At 38.7% G+C, this 22,775-nt stretch overlaps 1 protein-coding gene across 1 annotated transcript in view; it reads right to left on the reverse strand.

The window, feature by feature from the left end:
* Positions 1–311: 311 nt before the first annotated feature.
* The window catches only part of PLCH1 (phospholipase C eta 1), a 163,275-nt gene continuing 140,811 nt past the window's right edge, over positions 312–22,775 (reverse strand). The window contains exons 13-22 of the mRNA XM_054579866.1: positions 21,406–21,497; positions 18,409–18,506; positions 15,355–15,534; positions 15,157–15,264; positions 14,046–14,170; positions 10,329–10,413; positions 7,806–7,952; positions 7,475–7,554; positions 4,791–5,145; positions 312–2,445 (exon numbers count right to left, since the gene is read on the reverse strand). Of these exons, the coding sequence (XP_054435841.1) occupies positions 359–2,445; positions 4,791–5,145; positions 7,475–7,554; positions 7,806–7,952; positions 10,329–10,413; positions 14,046–14,170; positions 15,157–15,264; positions 15,355–15,534; positions 18,409–18,506; positions 21,406–21,497 (3,357 nt within the window). The 3' untranslated portion in view covers positions 312–358. The remainder of the gene's footprint in view (positions 2,446–4,790; positions 5,146–7,474; positions 7,555–7,805; positions 7,953–10,328; positions 10,414–14,045; positions 14,171–15,156; positions 15,265–15,354; positions 15,535–18,408; positions 18,507–21,405; positions 21,498–22,775) is intronic.

Consider the following 22,775-nt stretch of genomic DNA (forward strand, 5'->3'; position numbering starts at 1 on the left):
GGTTAGAGAGTAAAAATGACTAGTTTGACTGTGATCCGAGGACCCGGGGCGAAGGGCCTCGGGGTGGGACAGACGTACATCGGAACCCAGGCTGCCGCGAGGTTTCACATCTAGGGCATGCACACGTTTCACATCGAGAGCGTTTGCAGCGCAGGGGAGAAAGACCACAGGTACGTGGGAAACGCCACCCAAACCTATATATAAATGCATGAACAGGGGGGGCTCGTGGAGTCGAAGGGAGACCAAAATACAGGTTTAAAAATACCTGTTAAAATCATTTCAAAGCCAAGGATTTACTGAAAACTCGGACAACGCTACCGAATACCTTGTAAACATGGAAAATGCAGCTTTATGTAATTCACAGTCTCAAAAGAAAATAAATTTCTGGTTTATCGTCGCTGCTGGGCTCTGTCTGCAAAACGGCATGATCGGAACAGAGCGGGTCGGCGCGGCCGGCGCGCAGGGCCGCGCACGCGCCCTCGGGGATGCCCCGACCCTCCGCCGCGCCGCCCCGGGCGCCCCTCAGGTAGCCGGCTATGTAGGAGCCGGTGGAGTGCCGGTTCCCGGCCGGAGGGGGCGCTGAGGCTTTGTTTCGAAGAATCACTCCGCCCACGTGGGTGGGGTTCACCCCTTTTTGCTTGCTGGCTTCCTGCTTTTCCTTGGCACGACTGGCAATGTTGCGCACTCTGCTCTGACTTCTGGATGACAGCTTTCTGACCAGCGCCCTGGGGAACTGATGGGCATCCTGCTTCGAATACAGCACTTGGCAGCTGTCTTCCTGGTCAAAGGACACAAGTTTCCGCAGCTGCTCAGTCAGGGCATCCATAGGCTCTAGAGACTTTGTCTTCGCAGTCGCACCCTTCCTGTCTCTGACGCCAGTTGTGACAAAACTCTTACTGATGCACTGGTACTTGCTTTCAAAATTGCAGGCAATGTCCTCTGATGTTAGGTCCCCCAGACTTTTGGATTTGCAAGGACTGGGCAGCTTCAGAACAGGCAGGGGAGGGTGTGGGGACTGCTTGGGTGAAGGGGCATGCAGGTCTTGAGCACTAGACGGGGGCACGCAGGTCTGGTTCATTTTTGCATCGGAATTTGAGAAGTGCTTGTGCATAAAAGCAGCACCCTGATAGGCTAGATGAGAAATACTTGGATTTTTGACATTTTGAATATTGTTGAATATTTCAGAGACAGGAGGGTGGAGAGTCTCTTTACAGTAGCCATTTTTCAAGCCTCTTTGAAAATGTTCTGCCACATCCTGACTGTACTTCATTTTTAAAGGAGAAGCAAGGTGACTTGTGCCTTCTCGCCTATATTCATGGGAGGTTATGGACAGATTTTCTGAGTCCCCGTCGATTTCTACGAGACTGCTCTCCCCAGAAATTAAACAGAGAGCGGGACCCGCTATTACATCTCCCAGTGTCAAGTTAGTGGATGAGGCAGGGCTGTGGTTCTTCAGCATTTCCCAGTCTTTCCCATTGGTGGGACTTTTTGGTAACCAGCAGTGAGAAGCATTAGAGGAAAGAGGCAGTTTGCTTTCCCCGGCCCCTGTCTTGGCCTTACCAGAAGGGTCATCATCTGGTTTGATTTTAGAGACATTAGGAGTATACGTAGTTTCACAAACAACTGTGTGTGTTGAGCATTCAGAGATCTCAGGACTTAAGGCTGTAATTCGCTCAGGAGATGAGCACAGCAAGGATGACTTTGGTTTTCCCTTGGAAAAGCCATGCTTGAAGGGCATTTTTAGGTCCATAGCGGGCAAGGGAGGATGGCCCAGCATCATACTGGTGCTCTGAAGATGAGAAACGACTGTCAGGTCAGCCTGATTCCTGGTCTCATCAAACTGGCCAATCAGTGCTGAGATGGAGCTGCCCAGTTCATTCTCATTCGTTAAAGTGACATTGTCAATAAGATGGGAAATGTCAGTCTCCTGCAGAATCGCGGTAGAATGTAAGTCCGGAACGTCAGAAGAGAGCGTAGAGACATCTGACAATGAAAAGGATGTTGCAGCTCTGCCCTTACCCCAATTACCCTCCAACTTTTTAATCTCCAGATCACTTTGAGAAAGAATGCTTCCTGACAATGTGCTTTTCCCTTCCACGCAGCTCCCAGCGTTCCCAGTTTCCTTGGTTTTCACACCATACAGATCTTGTGTTAGGTTAACTGCAGGATTAAGCGCCAAATGCTGCCTTGGGGAGAGGGATTTGCTGGGACAGTGGTGTTCCTGGCCATCACCTGACACAGCTGACTTGGTTCTCCCACCCTCAGGACCTGGTACTCCCAACTGTTCTGTGAGTGGCATGTTGGCAGTAGAAACAGCAGAGTCCCTTTGGCTGATGTCTTTGTGGAGAAGAGCGCTGGAGGAAGAGGATAACTTTTTGTTGAAATTTGGAAAGTGTTGGTCTTTTATACTTGCCTTCCCATTTCTGCTGCCATCCTGATCTTCTGCTAAATGAAACAAACAACAGTTTAGGTGACATGTAGCACTTTATATAGGAGCTGCAAACACTAATGTTTGTCTTCAGACAGACAAATGGAGAATGTAAATCTGTTACATTGTGACAGAAGATAATTATGGGTTGTATAGATTTGCAACAAAGTATCTGTGTGATGAATCAATGGTAAAATATATTTATAGGAATTTCACTGAAGTTTCCCTTTGAATATCTATTACATCAGTTAAGGATGTAATATTCATTATTGAAAAAAATGTCATGAGTTACCATACTTTTACAGTGAGGATTACCTTAAGTTGTTTCCTATTCAGATTTGTACTACACAGAAGCATGGCAATAAAAACAGAACAAGACAGCTCTGTTAAACAAAGCATGTGGCACCTGCAAGCAAGATACTATAAGCTTTCAAAGTTAAGCATATGTTAGTAAAAAACACAAATCATATTATTTAAAAAAAACATTTTGGCAAAAGATCTGATTTATCTCTAAAACAAAATGGATGGTGCAAAAAATATATTAAAATAACAATATTTGTCGACTTTAAAGTGAAGAACTGTTCACTAATTCTATACCATTGTGAATATCTAATTTTCTGTTCATCGTATTTTTGTTTTTAATACACATATTTAGTATTTCATTCTCCCCTAAGAGAGGCAGTAAATTATCAGGCATAGTAAGAAAGACTATAAAAACACACAACTTACAGCAATTGCAATTTGGGGCACCCCATCATGCTTAATACAGTGCTTAGACGATATTACCTGTTCAAATATTCTTGATCAGATTCTTTTAATAGAATAATTTGCTTAACTTATTAAATATTTTCCTAACTAAAAAAAATTCATCATAAAAATTTGATAAAGCCAAAGATTATAAAGAAGAAAATTAAGTATCTTGTGATGTCACTCAGAGATAGACACTGTAAGTTTTTGTAGAGGAACAGAACTATGTATGGAATTTTGTGTTCAGCACTTTCTCAACTTAATATTTTTTCTATATTATAACTTGAATCATTCCATGGCTATGTATTGCTCCATATTTGCCACAAGTTTTATGTATACATATACATCTATAAATGACTAGCTTACATAATTGTTTTTTTAAATGGAGGACAGAAACATCACCTCAATATTGCTTTCTAACTCACCTTAATGGTATTAACATCTTAATTTTGGCATTAACAGAATTATAACCAATTTCTATTGAATATAGCTTTATTCTCCCCCCAGTGGAGTTCTGGTAAATATTTTGAAGCATATGTTTTCTCTCTTCTCTGCTATTCCTCCTAGCAAAATTTCAGACTTTTAAATTCCCTTTTCTCATTCAAATCCAAACCAATCCAAAATTCGTTTGTCTCTGTAGAATATCTTACTATAAAAATTAATGCAAGCAAAATGCTGTTTGTGAGAAAACAGATCATTGAAATTAGATTGTATGATAAAAGGAGAGTTTCCTAAAAGAAACAGGTATCACATTCTATTTGTCTGAGAGGATTTTGATTTAATTAAAACATACTTGTTGCAGAGACCTCACATGGACACAGCTTTGGTAATAAATTATTCAGAATAAGGCAGGAGAAAGAGTCACTGGCACAAGTCAAGAATTGTTTGGTACATTGCAAGGCAAGCATCACTCTTTATCACATTATTGATGTGAGTGAAGCATGATGCTCACATTAGGGGAAAAGTTGGGTAATACCTGGACCCTATGCTCAAGGAACTTATAACTGGAAAGCAGCCGCAGGCATGCTGCCCTCCCTGCCGACATCTGGGGAACAGGGAAATGAGCCCGCAGGAAAACATCTCCTGAGCTACCTCTTGAGGAAGCAAAGATATTTCAAGTGAAGGCAATGGCTTGTTTTAACACCTGGCTTTTCCTTTTGCTCCGTAAACATTTCCAGTCACAGAAATGTATTATATGTTAGGGAGAGAAATACAACTATATTCAACCTCAGAAAAATCAATACAATTCTATTCAGCGTGAGAACTATCGGTAAGTATGGTACCCACTTGGAAAACTGAGATCTCTGCTCATATTTTGCAGATTTCACCTCTCTCTGTCATAGCTAATAGATCCATAGGCTCCAATCACACTTGGTGGTGCCTCTTATCCCTCACTGTCACTTTCAGACGTCAATGTGATTTTAAGGCATTAGGTGAAATGGCTCTTCTATCACCCTCCCTCCAAAGTTTAAAATCTGGTCTAAAAAATTACTCTAGAACATTTGCTTTTCAGTATCTTTTACTTTGACTATAAAATGTCAACCATGTCATAATAGCTAGAGACCAAAATGCAGCTTACAGGGGTTTCTTTCTAGAGAAACTTAAAGCATCTTACCCGGAGAGTTTTCTTTTCCTTCTGCGTCTTCTGCTGTTTCAGGTACAGGCAGCGACAAAGACCCCAGGAAACATTTGTCGACGGGCATTGAGACAGGGCGCACTTGCAGACTCCGTGTGGTCCTCCTCACAACGCCATCTTCGTCTCTTGCAACCTCAGACACAGAATCCTTTATCTCCACCATTTCCTGGAAGCCCATTTTGCTCTTTTTTCTGCCTTTGGCCGGAGCACTGGCTGTGCGACGCAGAATTCGATCTCCAATCGATCGTTTCCGAACGTAATGAGAATTGTTTTCAGAGGAGCTGTGCCTGGGGTTCTTGTTGAACAGTCCCTTCAGACCTTGGAGCTGTCTGTTCTGAAGATACAAAGGGACCAACCACAAGTTAAGTAAATATCATTGTTGTCAACAACTTGCCTTTTAAATGACAGCACCACGAAAAATGGAATAGAAAACAAATTTTTCAGCCATTGAAGTATATTCAAACCAGGAGAACAGGAGCTCACAGCATATTTGCACAATGTCATGCATGTCTTGTCCACCGGACTCTGTGAGGACGACAGGCTTCCATTTTCACAGCCAAGCTTTCCCGGAAGTTTCCTACCCAGAGGTGACAAGGTGGTAGGAAAAGTCTCCGCAGTTAATAAACTGTTTCGAACTTCAGCCACCTTAAAGCGACAGATGCACATTTCAAACTGGTAAGCAGGAAAATGGAGTGATGTGAAGGAGCATGCTGCCATAACCATGTAAAACAAAATATGCCGCAAGAACAAAGCACCATGCTGAGAAACTACCTTTGTAGCTCCTAGAAAGTGCAATATAGTGTAACTGGGGTTGAGTATTAAAGGGCTCCACTGCAAGGGAAAAGACAAACAAACAAAACACAATTGGGCTCATTTCAAGAGAAGGCAGTGCAAGTAAAAACAAAAGAAAAAAATACATATGCTTCTGTAAACCCTTTCTTCCAGTTTCGGTGGTTTTAGCTGCAGGTTCATTCCCGGCTCCACTTACCATCACCCGGACCACATTGTGGTTTATAAATCCCGACCCAAACAGGCCTTGAAAGTGATAAATAATAGGACTTGTAAGTGGGCACTTATTTAGGGGAGAGAAGGGAAGTCCTATGGAACACTTTGGTTTTCATACTTCAATTTATTTCTGGATCAAGTTTTAAACAACTTCTGAACTTTATTGTTTCCCTCAAGTACGATAAATACTAGAGGAACTACTAAGTTAACCTGGGATTCCTAGAAATTCAAGAATCATTTTTTGATCATTTATATGCATGTATGGAAGCCAGAGGGGAAAAATTCTCAACAAGCAGCACAGACGGAAGCCCAGTACTAAACATAAAAAAAAAAATCATAAAATAAAAATTCATCACTCTTAAGAGATTGGGATCCTTAGGCACCCCCACCCCAACTGATGTGAGAAATATGTACCCCTAATTAAGGCTGAATGGGTCCATTCCCTGGCAATCGCCTTGTAGTCGTGGTAATATTAGCCAACATTTTTGAGCATTTATTATGTGCCAGGCAGGTTTCTCAGGATAACATATATTTATTTATTTATGAGGGAGGTACTATTTTTTCTCCATATTTGCGGATGAGAAGGCTGAGGCACAGAGAATGTACCATACTTTGCTGTGTATAATGCACACCCACATTTTTGACCCAATCTTTCAGGGGGAAAAAAAATCTTTTGTTTTAATTTTTTAATTCAATTTTGTATGTATCTATATTTGGATACATTTGTTAGCATTTATTTTTGAACATATTACAGTACAAGAAATTTTATGTAACAAATAATTACAAAGCTCAAGAACAGATACAAGGTATTTCAGGTACTACCCATGTATAATGCACTTCCTTACTTTTCCCTAAAAAATGTAGGCAAAAAGGTGTGCATTATACATGGCACAATACGGTACATGCCTCTGCAGCAGAAGCTCCTGGCTACACAGACTTCCTAGAAAAGGGCACTGAATATTTCTGGGCTTTATTCAATACTCCCTATAAATCACATCTGGCTCTGAAAATTCATTGCAGTGGCCAAGCCTCCAATTACTTGGCATGACCAGAGGACAGCTTATTGATGTGTAAACCTCAAGTGAGTTCTACAATGAAGAGAGCAGCATTAGGAGGGAACTAGAATTCATTTTTGTGGTCTCTTTCTCTTAAGTCCTGTGGATGGTTTCAAATTCATCCTTGAGTTTTAGGTTTTTGGTTAAAAACAATGGCATCCAATGAGTGCATCCTGCCTCAAACTGACTGGGATCACAACTTGGTTAGTACAAGTAATTTGTGAAACATCTGGGACACTACATTTCCCACTGCAGCCAGCTGGGACTTTCTAAAATTTAAAATAAAACTCAATATTTAACTATATCTTTTTTTTTTTTTTTTTGCCAAACAAATAATCATCTGAGAGAACAGTTCTCTGTTCAGCCCAGAGAGGACCCTTGGGTGGAAAGGATGAGCACACACCCCTACAGAGAAGGAGCGCATGCGGATGGGCACTTGAGTGCGGGATCGTGCACTGGGCTCACTGGGCTTTCCGATAGTTTCCTGCTAAAGAACAGCTTGTTGAGAGGTGTGCACCCCTTTCATGCAATTAGTCAATAAATAACTTTGTTAAGGACCATATTATTTTTGTATGTGGCTTTAAGCCCTATAATTTTTCTCACCTTTCCATAGATTTCATTGATTGTTACGTGGACAAATAAGGATGCTTCTGTCAGTCCTTCCAAATAGACATGTCGGTAGCCTGATAAAAGAGAGAAAGTAGTTTTCTTTCCGTTGGACTTGCATTTGTCTTTCCCACTGGTACAAGCCAATTAGGCATATTACTTTACTATACTTCTTTACACTTCACAAAGCGTGTTAACACTCATATTATCATGTAAAGCATTTAATATGTCATATATTGTGTGTGTATACATATCATATATCATATATTAAATCTTCCAAAGAAAAAGAAATGGTCAGTCTAAAGAGAAAAGGCCAGCCCATACCTACCAGGTACTAAGCTGCTGAAGGTCACAGTTCTTTGCCCAACGAAGTCTCGTCCAATGGGATCATGATCCCACACAAGGAACCGAACCAAAGCTATATCTGGCATGTGTACTGTAAATGTCAGGGTTTCTTCCCACACAGGGTTAAATCCTCAGAGAAAGAAGAAAAGAAAAATCAGAAAAGCCAAGGATAGGCTAAAAATGAATTGGCCATAACATCTGCAAAGCAGACAGTGGGAAAATTGCCTGTAATGCTTGTTAAAGTCATGCAGACGACCGAGCCACTCCTGGATGCTTCACTGAAAAATAATGCCTCAGGGTTCACCCCTGCTAGAAAATAATTGGTGAGAAAATTGCCTGTAAATGATTATATCAGCTCTAATAATCCTTGATGCCAAACTGCACTGTAGAGAAAGCTCTTTCACGCAATATTCAGTACGCTTCAATAACGTCAGAAGTATCTTACAGTGGGGATATGAGAATTTTGGCATAAAACCCTCCCACTAAGAGAAGTGAGCTTCTCACTCACCAAAGATTCTGCTGCGGTAATAATTACCAGCAACCATTTTATAAGGAAGGTGCTGTGCGGATTTCAATGTTTATGTATCATGCTATTTAAATCTTAAAGCAATCTTCTAAGCGTTGTGGGGCAGGTTTGGGTGTTTTTTTTTTCTATTTAAGAAAAATATGTATCTTACTCACCTTCAAACATTACACAAGTAGCACAGGAACATTTTTAAAAGTAGGAAACAGAAGTATTTCTAAATCATTTCATAGTTGAGAAAATTGATATTCAGAGAAAATAGAGCGCTGAAGGTCACACAATTAGTGACACAGCCTAATTTAGACTATTCACTATTGATTTCCAGTGGCTTCTCATAAAGCAAGATCTTAAGACCTAAAAATGACATATTTTTATGGCTACAGAAAATAAATAGAAAGGTCTATAATCCAATTCAAATTCTAAAAGCAAAACAGTATTTATTTCTTGGTAAGATTCTCTCAGATTAAATAATTATTTAAACTGATAAAAACTTAGGTACTCTGTACATTTTCATTAAATGTATGCATTCAGGGGGCATCTATTTAGCCCTGTTAAACACCTTAGCTAATGAAATAATTATGGACTAAAAACCAATGAAATGCCACTCCTGCATAGAAGAAAAAATTATCTTTTTGTAAGGGAAATTTCAATTACATTGAGTTCACACGCATCCTTAAACATGGAGCTAAAGATAAAGATGATTGAAAGAACTTTAGCTAAAACCTTCCAATTACTTTCTTTTATTTCCCCAACACTTTCCCCTACTCTCATAGACCTGTTGCATGCAACTTAATTTCACAGCTTTGCCTCTTTTTTGATGTATTTATTCTAGACCTTTCTGCCACTTAGCACTTGTATAATCAGACTGCAGGTTGTAAATTGTGTTGAAAAAGAGTTTGCAAATAAAAATCAACAAATGTGAAAGCCCAGGAAAAAAAAAATTATCTTTTTGTAGAATTAGTGATGACCTCGCAGTTACTTCTGAGGGAAAAAAATCTACTCAACATTGGTAGGAAAATGCAATATAGAAAGTTTGCTTTCTTTAAGTTTGTTATTTAAGTAAGAAGTTCACACTACTCTCAGAGGCCCAAATTCCTTTCTTTAAACTAGTGCTTAGAAAAACTCCTCTTAAGTTCTTTCCATGAATCTCTCATTTCTCAAATGTTTTGAGAAAAACAAGTATATAATAATATTTGTCAGATGTATGGACAAACACAATTTTAGATTACCAAGAAAAAGGCATGAAGTTGGGTAAAGAAAGTTTTCTTTACACGGTGGCCAAAATATAAGAATATTGCCCATTCACCACACATACATATTCAAAAAGTAAACTTGACAGAGCATGCTGCACTCGCCTTTAGAGTTGTACAAGCTCCAGAAAAAATGAGCAGTCATCAAGACACAGGCTTCGCAAATGAAAGCTTTGAGAACTCACATAATGAAAACACAATATAAAAATGTAATGAAGGCATTTTCCTGAGTGGAGTTTTAACCCAGTCCTTTAAAATATCATTTCAGTAGAAATGATATGATAAAATATCATATCATTTAAAACATCTTTTCAGTAGAAAAAAATTTTCGCTTCAAAAGCAAAAGTCTTGATAGCTTAGATTCCAGTCAATGTCCATCAAAGCAAGTCATCCCCAGTCCCACACTTAGTGTATTTTGCCATGTATAATGCTCACTTTTTTGCCCAAAATTTTGAGGGAAAAATAAGGATGCACACTGTGCATGGATATAATGATTACATACCATGGGTATAATAATGGCTATAACAATCCCATGTACAATGTGCACAAGACGTGGGCGTGCATTATACATGGCAAAATATGATGCTTAGTTTTCTGTGTTAACTAGACCTTAACATAAACTCTTAACCATGGACTTTAGAAACTTCTCCTCTGCATAGACATTTTTCTTTTTCAGTGCAAATTCTATTTCTAGGGCATTCTGGTTAAAAATGAACACAGATCATCATCTTACCATTGTCATCCACCACACGGGTTTGATCTTTACAGCAATCTACTGGCAATCCAATAATTTCAACTTCGACAAAAGGATCGATGATCTATATAAATAAAAAGAGTGTATTGTAACAGTTGATGCATTCCTGTACATGTGTTAATTAATATAAGAACACTGGCCAGAATGACCACATTTCAACACTAACCCACTTTATTAGGTGCTTTTAACAAGAAAGAGAAAATGTACCAGGTGCAAGAGACTCATATACATGGAATAGAAATAAAAGAACAGAATAAATTTTTCTTTGCCAGTACCTACTAATGCTATACAAATGTCACCCAATGATCTATATAAGTTCAGAGTACACACCCAATAGAAATGAGAGCTTTGGTCCATGCACAAATGCTCAGGGCAGCTGTGTTCATAATAGTCACACACTGAGTGGGATGGATAAATTTTGGAATATTCATTTAATGAGTACTATACAATAATGAAAAAGAACAAAGTTCTGCTACGTAGACATAATGTTGAGCAAGCCAGACAAAAGAGTAAATACTGTAAAAGTCAATTTACATAGTTCGAGTACAGACAAGTTAATCTGTTACGATAGGGATTGTTGGCTGATGGGGGAAGTAGTATTGATTGGGAGGGTAGACAGAAGCCTTCTGGGCGTTCTGTCTTTGAACTGGGTTGCATAATAATTAATCAAGCTATTCACATTTGATTTGGGTTTTATTGTGGTTAAATCAATGGGTACTATTATATAAATTTCAAAGTATTTAAAAAAGTTAAAAAGTAGTCAAAAGAAAAAATAGGAGTTTTTAGCCTTCCTCCAAGCTCCTCCGCATCCCCCCTCCTCCAGGGGAAGAGATCCAACTTTGTTGGGATCTGTAAGCTCTGCTTTATTCTATATAATGAACAATGAAGAACGAGAATGTTAAAGAACCCAGAAAGGAGAGGGAGAGATTAAAGTCTCAGAAACCATATTTTTAGGAGAGTAAAAGAAAATATAGTTTTGTGAGGAACTTCAGAGAATAATAGCTAGAGGTATGATGGAAGAATATGTTAAGACAATTAGGTAGATACACACATTTGGTTTACTAAATAAACCCCAATGTTAAACTTTACTTGTTTTGATTATTTTATGCTAGAAGTTTTTCCTTTGAATGCAATCCTGTGGCAAAACTGGACCAATGGGAATTACGGCATTTTGGGGGAGCTAATGAATCAGATTTCTGTTTCTAAGGAAGTCTAAGACCACAGGCTTGAAGAGCAACTTCCTGTCTTAAAACATGGCTCCTGTGTCGACCTTCAGCCAGTGTCTGTGCTTCAGACTCCTCGCCTGTGAACCTGAGATAACAGTGTCTGCTTCACCCTACCAGCACCCAGGGGAGACACTAGAAGAATGGAATCAGCTAGTAGCAGCAAGACTGGGGAGAGATTTGGAAGGTAGGACACCGAGGAGATGGTACTTCATTAGACGTGGAGAGCAAAAAAAAAAAAAAAAGAAAAAGAAATTAAAGATGACAATTTCTGACTGGTAGCAAGAAAAATTGTCATTTCATTCTCAGGAATATGAATAATGTAAGAGGTCATGGTCTGAGATTCCAGGGAGCTCGGTTGGGAGTAAAAAAACTCTATTACCCTCTGACTAAAGGACAATGCAGTAGTATTAGTATGCAATTTTGCACCTGCTAGGAATCATAGATGTTTTCATGTCACATTATGGATGTTGCAGAAATCTCCATGAATCATCTATACTAACCACAACTTAAAACTCTGATAGTTATTAGACCACCTCTAAATCCTGCTATTTATTGCACTAATTGACACAGACATTCGCATGTCATAATTTATTTTCAATATTTTGAGAAGGGAACTTCAGTATAATTGGTTTCCTGTGTAGCCCTATTTTATTTTATGCATTTATAAACATTATTCTGAGAAGGGACTCATAAGATACCAAAGGGTTCCAGGGCCTCCAAAAAGTTACAATATCCTGATAAATAACCTTGTAAGCCAAGATAAGGAGGTTGGATTTTGTTTGAATTAACAAAAGAAAGACAGTCCGTATACATTTAATTAAGAGATTACTAACTCCATAGGCTACATATTAATTACACAGGTAGAGAGATGCCTTATCCACTAACATTGTCAATCCCAGGATACATTCATCATGTGGCTCCTGATGTGACACACTGAGAAGGAAACAACACTGACCATGCACTTAATCCTCTGCCAAATATATTTATTCTGATTCCAGTCATGAAGAAACAATCAGGTAAATCCAAACTGAAGGACAAACTCAAAACAACTGGCTTGAACATTTTTTTAAATGTAAATATCATGAAGACAAAACTAAAAAGCTGGAGAACTGTTCTATATTTTTAAAGACCAAAGAGAAATGTCAACTAAAAAGAATATGTGATCCTTGATTGGATCCTGAATCCAAAAAAGAAAAGAAAAGAAGAGATATAAAAACAATGTTGAAACAATTGGGGAAAATCGAATATAGATTTTATATTAGAAAATACTATTGTACCAATATTAAATGTCACTATTATATTTGTTTATACAGGAAAATGTCCTTGTTCTTAAGAGATAAATGCTTAATTATTCTGTGTCAAGGATCATTATGTGAACAATTTATTATCAAATGACTCTGAAAAAAAACAAATGTATAAATATATATGTGGATGCGGACATATATAGTTACTAAATTTTGTGACATTTGCTTTATCTGTCTCGTGTGTCCATGTATGCATGCATATACATATATAAACATGTGTACATATATGTACACATGTATATGTACACATGAAAGAGAAAGCAAATGCCAGAAAACTGAATAATTTAATTGGTGAACCTAGGTGCTGCAGATATGATGTTCATTTTAGTGTTCTTGCAACTTTTCTGAGGTTCAAAACATTTCAAAATAAAAAAATGGGAAGAAAATATAGGAAGTGAGTTTTCCTTTTTGTAGACGATAAAGGAAAAAAGAAAAAGGAAAGAAGGGTCAAGGAGAAACTTTGACACTGCCAAAACAATTACTTCCGGGTGCTGAGAGAACAGCATGGAGGCAGGGTGGCTGGCCTGCTGGGAGGCAACAGCATCAGAAGTGGCAAGAGATGGCGGTGGCCTGGATTAGGCTGGAGGCAACAGACAAGGAGGAAATGGTCCCATCTGAAGCTCCTGCTTTCTGAAGAGTAGGCTATGATGCCATCTATTGAAGATGAAAAAGAAAGCGATGAGAATAGGATGCTTGAGGAGAGAGAGGGGTGGAAACAGCCACCGCAGAGAGCAGCACAGTGGGCTAATCAGGTCCTGCGGGGACAGCAGCACAGCACTCCGGGCAGAGAGCAGGTGGCTGATATGTAGCAGAGATGAGGGGATGAGGAATGTGGATGGAAAGTTAATACATACCTTTATGCAGTATTTCTATTAATAATAAAATGGTTCTTTGCACGCCAGTGTTAGCATTGCCAGTGTCAGCCTTGAATAATGAATTGACTTGCATGCACTCAGCCCTCCAGCATAGACAATGCACAATGGTCCAGGAAGACTGTGTGTGCTTTGTCCATAGGCTGGTTAATATCTGGTGAGCTGAGTCAATGCTCATTTACACACACCCACGCACCCACACACACACACACACACACAGAACTGACATTTTGGATGAAGTGTGAACACAATAAAATAATCACATAACTAACCACTGGGTCATATGTGGCTTACCTCTCCTCGGTCTCCAAACATGGAGTCTGGAGGTTTGGGGAGCTGTTGTCCACTGATCACTTTCAGGATGAGCTGCTTTTTGGGGTTGGCAGGAAGCGGATCACCAGAGAAAGGGTTGAAAGTGCCTAAGCCAATGTTAAAATCTAAGGTTAGTAGCATGGAAATACATATACACACAGCTAAAGCTTGTAGAACAAAGAAACAACAAATGCTGAATGACTACAGCATTCTTTAGAGTGAAGAAGATAGCACATAACTATCAGTGTGGCCCCTGCGTGGCGGCAATACCAGCTGGCATTTCCAGAGTTGTGGTTTTTGTTAGAGTCCATCCTCCCAAAGGCAGGGGCATGGGCCCATTTAAAGGAAGTGTCTGCAATGCAATTATCAACCATGGCAAGGTGCGGAGAGGGGCGTTTTATTTCAATGCCAATAATATAGAGAAGGGGAGCAGTTATGTCAGATTTAAAAAATTTTCTAACTAAAATTATCTTGGCGATAGAGTGAATATAACAAACAGAAAGAGAATCTGAAATTTAATACCGGAGAATAGCAGAGGAAGAAAGCATGCAAAGCAAAAAGTCCTGAAGACACACCTGTCAATACATTTTTACCTGAATTGTTAGAAATCCAATTTGGACAACTTTAAGAGAATTTTAATGAACAGAACCAAAAAAAGTCTATTTTTTTAAAAAAAATCTAACAGTACATTATCTTTTTTTTTTATTAGCCCTAGTTTTTTAATTGGACCGTACTAAGTAAAGGGCTTCATAAAATTGTTTCAGGGGGTATGTTGATTTTGCCACTAAGACAGTTTCTGAAAGGGCTGCAACCGGAGAAGACCGTCCAGTTTATAAGTAATGCCCAGTGAACATCATGCTGGGCACTGGACTTCAGATGACAATCCATTGCTACCCCGACCGTCTGCATGTGCATAACCTCAGGAGAGAACATTTTAAACATCATAGTGTGACCAGTTTTAATTTATATCCAACACCTTAACCTCTCTTTTTTTAAATCATGTTGTAAAACACTGGAGTATCACACTTTCCAGAAAGCATCTTCAGTAGAGAGCACCTGCACTCAGACACATGACTATGAAATTAACATATACCTTTGCACATTTGTTGGGGCTTGAGGACATAGCCACAGTTGCCATTTGTCTTGAATTTGGCTCGATTTAACTGCATGATTCGCCCTTCGGACTGGTAGTTCAGTGCCACTGTGCAAGTTCAAAGTTTGAGAGAATTAGGCAAAACATCAGCATAGACTCAAGAAAAGAAAGAACCACACCTTCCCGAGGTATACGCACCAAGCTGGCAGCCTGCATTCCAGTAGGGGAGAGGGTTGAAGTTACTGGAGTCAATGCGGTAGGCAGATGGGTAAATCCTTGTCAGTTGCTTTTGGTTATAAATCATGAACTGCTCTGACTTCTGCTGAACCACTTGATGAGCTCTTGTTTCACTGAATGATAACACATTTCCTGTGGTTCCTGGCAGTTTTTAATAAAGAAAAAGAGACGTGAGAAGTACAGCAATCAAACAAGCAATCAATCAATCAAACAAACAAACAATACCACTTACAAAGGACCTTATAACATATCAGATTATACCTGTATAAAAGGGTAAAGGCAACTACTGACCAAAAAAGATCCATATAATTCCATTCTTGGGACTCTTACGCCATTCGAAGGCCAAATATGAGCTGTGCTAGAATAGCTGCCTATTTCGAGGTTCCATGTTCTCTCCCAAGAGTTCAAGCATCTCAATAATTCATGCCTGACTAGTATGAATAGAGTGGGCAGGAAAAAAAAATTTTAGGTGCATAATTCAAACAGAATGTCTTTGCCAAAAATATAGACAGTCATAGATAATTAAAAACAAAACTATCTTGTAACTTAGTCCTGGTATCAGGGAGACACATTCATTAAAGGCATTCATCTAAAAAGCAAACATGAGTTGTGGGGAGGGGATATTAGGGAACTAAATGGTAATGGAAAAAATATAATAAACATTATATATTTAAATAACAAGTAAAAAGCACACATGTGAAACACATATTAACTAATAGCATTGAGACATAAAGAAAAAACAAACAATTCCAAAAAAGGAAAATTGAATTTTAAAGTTAATTTGAATGGAATTATGGAACTAGTTAAACCTGTTTGGGACAAAGAAATAATAATGGAGAAAGAGTTCAGAGGAGCATTATAAAGAAAAAAAGTTTCAGAAACAAGAATAATCATCCACCTACCCCGGGTTAGAAACAATGAAAAAAATAAAGGAAGCAAGACAAACAGGAAGTTTATATTAAAATTTCTGCTTGGACCATCATGAGGAAGGGTCCATCCAGGGCCAAGGAAACTGCAGTTCAAAGTCATGATGGAGTAAACCTCCAAACATTTAATATCCTACCTCTATTCCCTATCCCATCTCTTGCATCGTTTCTGCAATACCCCACTACTCGCAGACACCCACCCCCCACCTGGGAAACGACCACCCGTACACCTCCGGAACCTGCTGGCAGACATCAGTCTAGATGGAGGCCCAAGCTGCCCGGAGCCCCAGTTTCATTCCAATGTGCACTGTGAGAGCTGAGCGCATCTGAACTCAGGCCGAGGGACATGGCCCACGAAGGAGTAGAGCTATATATACTCTAGCTGGGCCAACTGACCCTTATTTTATCCAGACAGTGCACATTCATTAGAGCACACAGTCCCCCAGGCCCTCCATTATCCTCGGGGTTGTACACCCTTAGATAGTAAATGTTGACCAAATGACTAACAATTATACTCTAGCTGGAACTTGGAACAGCCATAAATACAGGTGAGAGGCAAAGAAATTAAGAATTGGTTTTTAATCTGATGATATGCCTCATATAAACTCGTGATCATGTATATTTTACTGACATTAACTTATTAACATAGTTCACACCCCAAATATTCTACAAATAATCTTATTTGAGGATTTTGAATACTTTGAATGTGATAGGAGAAATCTACAATCTTTTTGACAAGTCACATGAAAATAATGTAGTACTGGAATTGATACCACTGTTTGCTGTCTCTTTACATAAATATGTAGACTACATTGTTATTAAGATGACCTTGATAATTAGGCATATATCAATATATTAATAGAGTTGAGTTGCTTTGCTTTAGAATAAGTCATGCATTCATTATCTACTGTTCATTTTAAGGCTAAAAAAACCCCCACAAAAGACAAAAACAGCTCAAGTACAAAAGCTAAATAGTGTTCAATATTATTTTTTCATTAAGCTAATAAGATTATGATTTCCTAAGGCATTTGTTAGAAATTAGATTTCTCTAAATCAGATATACCTGAGTTTATTTTCTAGCTGTAGGCAGTTATTACCAGAATGTGTTGTTCATGTGCTGAGAATCCTACAGTTTGTCATGATCTCACGTATGAAATTCATTTAAAATTTTTATAATTGTCACATTTGAAGAAGAAATCAATATCAAAGGAAGAAAATCTGCAGATAGAAAAGGATACACTTGTAGAGTTGGGAGGAGGGGAAACCGAGGAGGTTTGTGAGGACAGAAGCCTCACCACAGTGTTGTCTCCCCCTCAGGAAGACTTGTTGAGGGAATGGGAGATTCCGATTTATATTTATTTTCTACTAAAATTGAAAATAGACTGAAAAGCCACATGTCCACAGTTTATTTCTATAAACATTCATTAACTTAACAAAATGGAAATGAGAAGGTCAATGAATAAAGGGAAAAAGAGCAACTATACCCAATAGGAAAAGTCCAGGGTAAGAACAATTGTGACTAGAATTTCTCAATTCAATCAATGGCAATTCACAGGTAAAAATCACTGAAAGAACCTGTGCTTCTGAAATTTTTGTTCTTTTTTGTTAAAACCTCAATTTTTGGATTAAATCATTTTCATCAAAGTCAAAAAAGCCATCAAAAGCCAATGAGGAAATATTGGGCTTTTAAAGATATTTTGTAAACCAATTGATTTCTCCATTTCCCTGGTCATTCACACTGGGAATGGCTATCAAGCCAGGCCAGGTCTCCATAGTTTAAATGCTGGGGAAGACCTTGCTCTGACACATTTGTCTTTTTAATAAGAAAGCCCTCCTCTGACCTGTAGGAAAAGTCTCCCACCCTAGACCTTCAGGCAACCTCAGTAATCAACAGAGCCCTTCCTGTGAGCTAAAAGCTTTGAACCAGCAGTCAGCTTCCTGACGACTAAGGTTGGCCTACACCCAGTTCCAGAAATGTTTACTGATGATCTGATTTTAAAAAGACTGATTAACTTTTGACCAAAAAAAAAAAAAAAAAAGGTCAAGGACATTTATCCAGGAAAACAAAACAAAAGAACTCAGACCTTACCATCATCCACAATGTCCTGGGCTGCCACAGAGTTTGTATATACCACCAAGTCCGAGAGCTCTCGGCAGAGCTTCATGGTTTTCCTCCGGCGGCCCAACCTGTGAAATACACACTTGCGGACTCAGGACATTTTAAACCTGGAAGAAGTTCGGGTCTTCATTTACTCTACCTTCCCTAGCTGCTCCTAATGGAGCCAGGACTAGAGCTCCCAGTGAGTTTCCTAGTTCCACACTCTTTCCAATACAAAACCCTGCCTTCCTGGCTTTATTCATGGCTCATTCAGAAACAGTCTCTTCTCATGTATTTGTAAGTTCTGTAGTGGAAGGCCTGGTTTTCACCATTACCCAGCTAGGGAATAACACCAGAGTTCACCAGGAATCTGCTGTGGTTTGGCAAAAGGAGAACCTGAACTAAAGGAATAAAACCATTGCATTGAGGGCCACAAGAATTATACACCTAAAGGGAAATATACCAAAACTTCCATAATGATTATCTTTTAGAGGTGTAATTGCAAGTGATTTTTTTCTTTATGCTTTTTTAATATTCTTCAACTTTCTTAAAACTAATATCCATTACTTTTTTCTCTCTCCTATAAACCACTCCTAGGATCTCCTCTACAACTTTTCAAATTCTACCACTACTCTTTTCCACAATAAAGTGTTCTACATTCTCTTCACATCACATTTTTCTCCTCTGGGGGAACATCTAACAAGAGTTCCAGTCCTCGCCAAAGATACACATGGCCAAAAAGAACATGAAAAGATGCTCAACATTACTAGTCATTAGGAAAATGCGAACCAAAACTACAAATGAGATACCACTTTGCACCTACTGGGGGGGCTACAACAAAAAAGGCAGGCAAGAGCATGTGTTGGCAAGGTCAATGGGAAATTGGAACCCTCATGTGTTGCTGGGGAGAAGTGGTTCAAGCACTTTGCCGAGACAGATTTTCAGTTAAGTGAAACAGAGTTACCATATGACTCAATAATTCCCCTGCAATAAGTTAGAGTTACCATATGACCCAATTCCACTTCTAAGTACATACCCAAGAGAAATAAAGACATATTTCCACATATGAATTATACATGAATGTTCTTCACAGCATTACTCATATGAGCCAAAAAGTGAAAACCACCTAAATGTCCTTCAACTAATGATAGATAAATAAAATAAAGTATATCCATACAATAGAATATTATTCAACAGTAACAAGATGTACACTGATACATGGATGAATCTTGAAAATATAGTAAGTGAAAGGAGCCACATACAAAAGGCCAAATGTTGTATGACTCCATTTATACGTAATGTCCTGAAAAGGCAAATCTAAAGAGACAGAAAGTAGATCAGTCGGTGCCAGAGACTGGGTGAGAGATGGGGAACGGCCGCTAATGGTAGTTTCTTTTGATGTGATAAAATGTTCTGGAATTAGATAGTAACAATATAAATTTATTGACTCAATTAATATTTATTGAGCACCCATTAGAGAAAAAATAGTAAACAAATTAGACAAAAATCCTTACCCTAACAATACTTACATAATTCAATAAAAGAATTAAGGCCAAAATGCACCAACAATTTATTTTGCCAAGAAAGAAGTCATGAACTTAGGTATAAAAATAAATAGGAAGCATTCATGTTTTTCCCTTACCATACAATTAGGAAATTCTATAGTCATTGATGAAAATCTGGTATTGTGAAAGTTAATGGTTATAAATCTATGTGAGGTCATGCCTAGAAATTACAAGTAAAATTCTAAGACACTCCATGATACAGAGAAATTCTGCATAAAGTCAGCTGTATTTAATCTTTATCCTGGGAGTGGATTAGTTTATTGAAGTTACAAAGGGATACCATTACTGATGCTCAGGCTTTGATACCTATTATGGATAAATCTCTCACTCAAGAGTGGCAGGAAACACGATCTTATGTGGGAGTAGTAGGGCCTCCTTTGCACACACTGAGATCATCATGGCTTCCCCCAAGCACCGCCCCTCCCCTGGCTGCGTGAGTCACAGCTGAGTCTTTCTGAAACTTGTATTTGAGAACATGCACAGCAGAGATCTCCTGGAAGATAATCTATTTCTCTTACATTTTTTTACTGTAACTACAAATTGAATTTTCTGTACCCTAGAAGTAGGGACTATATGCATTCCTTCTGCACTTACTAATTACTTACCATTTTATGTATGGACAGTCTGTTGAAGTGAATCTCAAATATTAAATTTAATTGACTACTACATGCCATCCATTTCTATAGAAACTTTATGTCTCTAATTCCATTTTAGAGACATAAATTTCAATAAAGGCACAGGAATATTGGGGCAGGGGTGCATGTATGTACAGGCATGTGTTTGTCTATATATCTGTGATATAATTTACATTCCTTTGTGAGACTTACTGTATATATAAACTGCCAGAAAACCCTACATCAGATCATGTGTCACAACTTGGGTTCTAAAAATATGGTTATTTTATTCACCCCAAATTCCACTGAAGAAAATTAAAAAAAAAAAAAGCTAATTTTTTGAGGAGCTAATTAATTAAGGGAGAGTTCATCAGGCTTAGATTAATTCACTGAATCCTTACAATGACCCTAAGAAATAGGTACAGGTGAGAAGCCTAACTTGCCCCATGTTAAGGTGGAAGGAGTAAGAGTTTGAAGTTTGGCTCATTTCAGATCTCTGTCCCTTAATATGGGCTTATCATCTATCTTTCCCTTTAGTCTCCTGTGTGAGCCCTTTGTTCATGTGTCCACTCTCTCTTCTCTGAAGATGCCTTTTCCCTGACAATGGCCACAGCTAGCCCTCATTAAGAGCTCACTATGTGCCAGGCACAGTGTACGTCCCCGACCTGTATTCCCATCTCATATCCAGCTGATCTCCACAGGTCACTGCACTGAGTGCTTACCCTTGTGATCGAGCCAATTCTCTAGACACATACAATGAAAACAGCCAAGCCGATGGGGCTAGAGAGGCCCTGGAGGCACTTTCTTACCTGTACAGTTGGCCAGTCTCCTTGCCAGGATTGTGCTGTGCATCCTCCTCCTCATCAACACTATAAGATTTAGACCGTGATTTTGTGGTTTTCTGCCAGAAAAAAAATCACAGTAAACTTAACAACAAACTCACTGCATGAGGTACATCTCCAACATACAGAGAATGGCCTGGGCTTTAAAATATACACACACAAGGATGAGAACTTGGAAGGGAAAAAATGACCAAATATTGCCTCACCATTAATAACAAGCATGGCTATGGCCATAATTGTAATATTAAGGCAAAACCAAGGATTTCATACTGTAAAACTGACTTCTAAGCTACATAAAATGTAGGTCTTAGAAAGACCTTATTAGGCATGCATTGGAGGTCTCTATGAGAAGGATCGATGTCATAATATCTATTTAATAAGAAGAAATAAAATGTCCTCTTTCAGGAATCTCACTATTCCTATTGACTTATCAAAGGCAGACTTGAATTTTTTTAAAAAAAAACTAGTAATTTTTTTTAATGACTTACTACCATGTCTCCTTTTGATCAGTATGCACTCAAATAACCATCTCTACCAAACAGCTCTTTGGAGGTTTTGACCCATTTTAATTTCTAGCAGCAGAATAAAATTGTTACCCACAGGATTCAGACTGAAAGGCTGCAGGACTAATCCGGTGCCTTCTGGCCAGATTAGCTGTTAGACACAAAACCTTTTCTGAATGATGAGGTTTCACCCCCACCACATTGGAGATAAGCCCAATATTTGGCAACACATGCCTCAACAATACAAATGCTGGGGAGGAAATTGCAAAAAACCTTGCCAACAAAAATACAGCTTCCAACAGCAATGGTGGGACCTTTACACAGTACTCTGGACATCTGTGGAATGTAGGTTTAAAAAAGGAAAGGGACTCCATCTTCACATTACCCGTAGACCATGTCACCTTTCCAATTTTCTCATACTCAACAAATAAAAAACAAGCTACCTTGTTGGCATACGCACACTGAACTCTACTGCACTCACAAGGAGGCATCGATTTAGTGTGGGCGCATTTCAGGTGTTATTTATGACCCATAATCCACAGTGCACACTGTATGAGAGTCTTAGCCTGTGATGATCTCATGTTCCCGCTTGGCTTCTCACCAAGGTGGTAAGCTGCCTAACCTCTCTAACTTCCTAGTGTGTTTCTTAAAAGGGAAGGACAATAATACCTATTTGAAAGGATTATTATTGTTGTGATGATTAAATGAGATGGGATGGAAAGTTACTGTATTAGTTACATTATATTAACTTTCAATTTAAAATACTATTAACATTTACTTAAAAAATCTATAAATTATCTTGTGGGCATTCATTCTTATGACTTGAGGCATAAT

The sequence above is a fragment of the Pteronotus mesoamericanus genome, unplaced genomic scaffold (genome assembly GCF_021234165.1).
Source record: "Pteronotus mesoamericanus isolate MK-2021 breed Mesoamerican mustached bat unplaced genomic scaffold, CSHL_Meso_final contig_116, whole genome shotgun sequence".
Classification (NCBI taxonomy): domain Eukaryota; kingdom Metazoa; phylum Chordata; class Mammalia; order Chiroptera; family Mormoopidae; genus Pteronotus; species Pteronotus mesoamericanus.